Source organism: Octopus bimaculoides, chromosome 28 (assembly GCF_001194135.2).
Source record: "Octopus bimaculoides isolate UCB-OBI-ISO-001 chromosome 28, ASM119413v2, whole genome shotgun sequence".
NCBI classification, from domain to species: domain Eukaryota; kingdom Metazoa; phylum Mollusca; class Cephalopoda; order Octopoda; family Octopodidae; genus Octopus; species Octopus bimaculoides.
In genome coordinates, this window is record NC_069008.1 from 17,654,262 (window position 1) to 17,661,095 (window position 6,834).

The window sequence follows — 6,834 nt, forward strand, 5'->3', positions numbered from 1 at the left end:
GGCCAGCATACGAACATCGTGTGAAAACTCGTTCATGTTTGAAGAACTGAAAATGGCATCGTGGTCAGGGAAGGGAAAAAAAAAGACAATGTTAAAACATGGAGGAAAAATATAGTTTCTTTACACTGGAGTAAAGGTGTGTGTATGAGAGAGAGAGAGAGAGAGAGAGAGAGAGAGAGAGGGGGAGAGAGAGGGAGGGAGAGAGAGAGTGTGTATTTGGATGGCTGGATGTGAATTGTGGTTTTGAGTTTTGCAGATTAAGCAAGTTGTAGAGGATTTGTGAAAGGCCGTCAACACACACACATGAGATTATATAACTGACAAGAAAATAAGAAATCATGTTATTAACTTCATTAGCTTAAAGCTGTTTCTGCTACAAGATGCAAAGCACTTAGAGTTGAGTGTTTGTGTATCAGCTTATTGCTTCTTCAGAGCCTCAAAAACTGAAGTTATATGATCTCTTATTACGCACTGTACTCGATTAATGCTTTTAGCCTGAACTATATGTATACTGAGTTCTAACACCAGGTTATTAGTATTGTTATGCCTAGGCAATATATATACTTACTAATTCTCTTTATTTTATTTTCATTTGTGGATGTTTTCTAGGCGTTACCCATCACTCTAGTGTTTGGCCGAAAGGCTTTAGAGGCTGCCTTTGTCTATCATTTCAAATTGCATTTGTTTACTTTCTTGTCTTATTATCTTTAACTTGTCTATCATGTTTTTGCTGATAGTTCCACAAAACAATGATTTTGAAACGTCTACCTTGATGGTAACTTGAACTCGTTTATATCACGTAACTGACACAGACTCCAACTGAGAACTCATACAACCGACTCTACTACTACAACTACTACTGACTGGCCTGAACGGCCGATGCCTGTCTTCATAGTGGCTGTGTCATACCACTTGTCACATGAGAAGGGGTGTACCATTTCACTACAACCACAAGTATTACTGTACCTACACAAACACACACACAAACATATATATATACACATTTACACACACTATTGTAAAGAGGTACAGCTTCAAACCGGAGTTGGCCCAGAGATGATATTTTCATTTAAGGGGAACAATGCTGTTCCAGAAGGAGAAGAGGTGAAGATGGCAGGGGACAAACACTCACATTGTGTGGATTGCAGCTCCGAGTGCTGTAGCATCTTGCTCTTCCTGGACATTAGTGAGACTCACAAGTTGTGCGGTAGCGGCCCCCATAGCTGACAACTGCGCGGTGACCTTTTGCTTCGAAAGATCTAACTCGTTCTCAGCCCATTTCTTTGAAGCCTGGAGGACATGAAGAATATTAAAGAAAAGAAACAGATAAGAAAAACAAAACAAAATAAACCATGAAGAAATAACAAAGATATGGAGCCTCACAAAGGAAATGACAAAAGACCGAGATATCTGGTGCATTCCTGTACTCAAAACGACCCATGTGCCACAGCAGAATTGAAACCAGTCCTGGTGCCGGTGCCACATTAAAAGCACCGGTGCCGGTTCCACGTTAAAAGCATCCAGTACACTCTGTAAAGTGGTTGGTGCTAGGAATGGCATCCAGCTGTAGAAACCAGGCCAAAACAGACAATGGAGTCTGGTGCAGCTCTCCAGCCTTGCCAGTCCCTGTCAAACCATCCAGCCAAGGCCAGCATAGAAGGTGGAGGATGATCATTAAGGAATGTAAAATTAATGTCAAATATTTAGATTATGGTTTCTGTTATGGGACATTTGGTGTAGGAAATGGCTGTGTGGTGAATATATTTGTTTTAGGACCACATGGCTTTTGGTTCAGTCCTGCCGGGTGGCAGCTTGGGCAGGGGTGTTTATTAAACAGAAAAGCAAACCCGGTACAGATAGTGCAGTCACCCCTTAACCCTTTAGCATTTAGATAACTTGGTCAAATGATGTAGCCCGAGGTAGACAGTGGCTCTATGTCAGAATAAAAGGGATGTTGACAACTAAAAGAAATGTAATTATGAGTCTACATGTTAAGGGCAGACACTCTACTAAACAATGGAGAGGAACTGCAATGGTACATCTGCCTATTTAGGGGAGATCGGAAATTTGGTCTCCGAGGCCTTTTAAAAACAGTAGGGAGTTTGTTGAGGGACAGATTTGGCTGTTAGATTATGTAACATCAAGTGACTATACAGAAGCTCCTTCACTAGCTCATATGGTCCCTATTTTAACCCTTTAGCATTCAGATTATCCTGCCAAATGTAATGCTTATCTATTCATCTTGTAGATTTGAGATTTCAATGATGAGATTATTTATAAAACAGCATTTTAGAGTAGGTGTGAGAGGCCAGATCAGGCCAGTCTGAATCTAAAACAGGTGAGATATTTAGGTTAGATGTGGCCTGTTTAAAAGCCTAAAAGGGTTAAATTTCCCTGGTGACACACCTGTGGAAATGGTCTCTGGCTCCCAAAACTGAACTAAAAAACCAACAGATTCAACTTAAATATCGAAAAAGAAGCCAAATCGAAATAAATTCTTTCTGGAATTACTTACCGCATCAGAGCCAAGCTCAGGCAAATCAGCTTTTTTCGCAAGCTCAGTTTTAGCATAGTCAATATTATCCAACCCCTCCTTAATAGTGGTTAATAGGGCCTTCTGGGCCTTACTAAGGATAACTTCGCGGACATTCTGACTCTGAAATAGAGAAATGAGTGTAAACAGATCAGTATAAAACATGCATACCTATCAGATCAGAAAGGAACGGAATTGGTGCCATAAAAACAAAACTACAACCCAGATGTATTCAGTATTTGAAGGTGTCCCCTTTTGAAGCCACACACTTTATCCAGTGTCCTTTATTAACAAACAAGCCAAAATGTATATATGTGGTCTCATCAGTAGACTCCTTCTGAAGCCACACACTTTATCCAGCACCGTTTCCATTGATGGAAGCATTCCTGGAACTCCTTTTTTGGGGATACCAAGCAGCTGCCTTGTTCCATTCTCTTGGATTTCTTCGGCGTCTTGAAATCGTGTTACTTTCAAGTGGGATTTGATTTTTTGCTTTAGTTTTAGGGTCAAAGCCATAGACCCATGATTTGTTTCCTGTTATATATATATATATATATATATATATGTATACACACACAGAAATATATACATCACACAAATGTACACGAATATATGTAAAATAAGATGCTCACCTGAACTGGAGCTTGTCCCGGGAACATAGGACTGGAGGTTTCACCAAATTCGGCACGATTGAATGTGCCGATAGAGATCGTGCCACCTTCAGGCATAGCATCACGGATGACAGCGGGAATAGCTACGTTGCCCGAACTTGGGTGATCGACTTTAGAATCAACATGTTTAATGATAAAGGCTCTGGGGGGGGGAAGAAAAACAACAAAATATAGGGATTAGTTAGAGAAATAAGAGAGAGAGAGAGAGAGAGAGAGAGAGACTACGGATATATATGTAGACAGACATTCAGACATTCAGGGATGTAGCTAAACTGGCATTGTCTGTTATGGAGATGGGGGTTCCAGTTGATCAGATCAACAGAACAGAACCGGATTGTAAGATTAATGTACAACTGGTCGAGTACTCTACAGACACACGTACCCTTAACTTTCTTGTCAGTTGTCCCTTAGTGGCTGACGATATGGTTGTGATGCCTGTGCCTGGTGTACCCTTATCAGATGGGTAGTCATGATGGGTAGATTGAGCTTTGTATATGTGTACCCCAGCATCACTTTGATGCCATGCGCTGCACTCTCAATAATAATAATAATAATAATGATGATAATAAAAATAATAATAATAATAATCCTTCCTACCAAAGGCACAAAGCATGAAATTTTGTGGGGGTGGGCAAGTCGATTACGTTGACCCCCAGTGTTTCACTGGTACTTAATTTATTGACCCCAAAAGGCTGAAAGGCAAAGTTGACCCCAGCGGGATTTGAACTCAGAACATAAAGACGGACAAAATGCTGCTAAGCATTTTGTCTGGTCTGCTAGGATTCTGCCAGCTCCCAGCTGACAATTCTCTCAGCTCCCTACCTATGATTCTGCCAGCTCCCTGCCTTAATGATAATAATAATAATATTTCATTTCAAAATAAAAAAAATTTTTTTCACTTACTGGGCAGGTGTGACCCTGTCTTCGTACATGGAGGACACCTCGTCACCTTCGATGCCCAAATGGTCTTTAGCCTTTTTCTGTAACAGAAACATAGAAAGTACATAGAATGATGCTGCTGAGAGAGATGATGAGGTGACGAAGAAAGAGACCTTATTCTTTAAAAAAAAACAAAAACAGACATCAACATACATCTGGGGTTTCACTTCATATATTTGCAATCTTTTCTGCTCCAGCAGTTATTTGGTCTCAATGCAGGGCAAACATGTTTCATTGATACTGATTTCATTAATATGCTGCTCCAATTAACAAATTGCTTTGTCTAAAACCTGAAAGCTTTTAACCATCGGCAGGGATCAAAAAGGTCTTCTTTACCATTCTAATAAGAATGATAATCCTTCCTACTAAAGGCACAAGGCCTGAAATTTTGAGGGAAGGGTCTAGTTGATTATACTGACCCCAGTGTTTCACTGGTATTCAATTCATTGATTCCCAAAAGGATGAAAGGCAATGTCGACCTCAGCAGAATTTGAACCCAGAATATAGCAATGGGTGAATTATTGTTAAGCATTTCGTCCAGCATGCTAACAGTTCTGCCAGCTCGCTGCCTTCATAATAATGATAATAATAATAATCCTTTATATTAAAGGCACAAGGCCTGAAATTTAGGGGAGGGGACTAGTCGATTACATCAACCCCAGTGTGTAACTGGTACTTAATTTATCGACCCCGAAAGGATGAAAGCAAAGTTGACCTTAGTGGAATTTTAATTCAGAACTTCGTGACAGGTGAAATATCACCAAGTATTTCGTCCAGCAATAATAATAAAAATGATGATGATGGTGATGATGATGCTGTTGAACCAAAAACAAGACTTACCTTTCTCATGATAATATCAATATATCCAGAAATGAGTTGTGAAATTTGCTCCCCCTCTGTCGTTTGAACTGAGTAATATTCATTAGAATAGTCCCCTAAATCCTGCAAGGGAAAGGGGCCAGCAGGAGGGAAAAAAGAAAAGAAAAGAAAAAAAGACAAAATATGTTAATGAAATATCATTATGATAGACTGGTGCCCCATCCAGGAGCAAATATGTCTCACATTCTTATTAACAACATAAAGCTAGAGTTGAAGTAGAAGTCCCACTAGGTCCTGCAGATACTGGCATCACACAAATGGCACCCATGCCAGTGGCACGTAAAAGCACCCATTACACTCTCAGAGTGGTTGATGTCAGGAAAGGCAGGAATAAGACACAAAAACAAAATCAAAGAAAAAAGACTTACCAGGGTAAAACTATTTGGGGATGGTGCCCATCGCTTTAGTGCTGTGAGAGGCCACGTCATGATAATCTGTGGGAAAGAAATACAGGTCCAATGTTTCATTCAGTGGAATAACCATTCATGTAATAATAATCTTTTCTATTGAAGGAACAAGGCCTGAAACTTGGGGGGGGGGGGGTGACTGGTCAATTACATTTAACTCTAGTGTTTCACAATTTGGGAGTAAAAGCTTGCAAAAAAAAAAAATAATAAAATAAAAAGATGCCTGGATTAGCTGTCATTCTCCAAGACATTGAAACAGCTTTCTTCCAAAAGCTACAAAATGTTGGCCAGCAAGTTCTGAGTAGATTCTTTGAAAGAGAAGGAGAGCTTCTAAGAAACTTTCTGTGTGGATGGTCATAGGAAAATAAAAAGAGATTTATTTGTCTCTCGTCTATTTTAAAGCAAGCAAACACATCAAAGGTAGATAAACGGTTTGGGCCGAAATGTGGGCGTCCATGCAAGAAAACAAAGGGAGATGACTGACAAGATTACGTCCCTTGAAATACTGCACATTAAATTATATTTTTTTTCTTTCACAGCAGCTTTACATATCATTGTTTTAAGGTCCACTTTTCTATGCTTGCATGGGTCAGATGGAATTTGTTGAAGCAAATGTCCCACCTATTTCCAAGCACCATCTGCTGGTGGTGGCTGGACATGTTTTCACAGAACAAAGGACAAAGACACTTGTTTAAAACTTATGTCAAGACAAGAGAATAACACACACACAGCACAGGCTTCTTTCAGTTTCCGTCTACCAAATCCATTCACAAGGCTTTGGTCGGCCTGAGGCTACAGTAGAAGACATTTGCCCAAGCGGCACACAGTGAGACTGAACCTGGAACCATGTGGTTGGGAAGCAAGCTTCCTACTCCACAGCCACACCTAACCTAAGTTCATTGTTTTAGGATTGAACATTTTAAAATGAGACACAAGATCAATACTGCAAAGGATTTCTTTGATAATCTTGTGATGCTGTCATGTCAATAATTAATAATAATCATTTCTCTTGTTAGTACATAAGGAGGGTGGGATATGACAAGGACAGGTAACAATTTGTGTGAAGATTAACGTAAAAGGTGGGGAGAAAGAAATGTGATAAAAGTCGACATAGTATAAGGAAGGAACACTCCGTCGCTTACGACGTCGAGGGTTCCAGTTGATCCGATCAACGGAACAGCCTGCTCGTGAAATTAATGTGCAAGTGGCTGAGCACTCCACAGACACGTGTACCCTTAACGTAGTTCTCGGGGATATTCAGCGTGACACAGAGTGTGACAAGGCTGACCCTTTGAAATATAGGCACAACAGAAACAGGAAGAAAGAGTGAAAGAAAGTTGTAGTGGAAGAGTACAGCAGGGTTCGCCACCATCTCCTGCCGGAGCTTCGTGGAGCTTTAGGTGTT

At 40.3% G+C, this 6,834-nt stretch overlaps 1 protein-coding gene across 1 annotated transcript in view; it reads right to left on the reverse strand.

The window, feature by feature from the left end:
• Window positions 1–6,834, reverse strand: part of LOC106872263 (talin) — a gene marked incomplete at its 5' end in the record, with an annotated part of 182,270 nt that overhangs the window by 96,382 nt on the left and 79,054 nt on the right. The window contains 7 exons of the mRNA XM_052977507.1: window positions 4–46; window positions 1,133–1,290; window positions 2,516–2,656; window positions 3,166–3,346; window positions 4,108–4,184; window positions 4,984–5,085; window positions 5,391–5,456. Coding sequence (XP_052833467.1) covers window positions 4–46; window positions 1,133–1,290; window positions 2,516–2,656; window positions 3,166–3,346; window positions 4,108–4,184; window positions 4,984–5,085; window positions 5,391–5,456 — 768 coding nt within the window. The remainder of the gene's footprint in view (window positions 1–3; window positions 47–1,132; window positions 1,291–2,515; window positions 2,657–3,165; window positions 3,347–4,107; window positions 4,185–4,983; window positions 5,086–5,390; window positions 5,457–6,834) is intronic.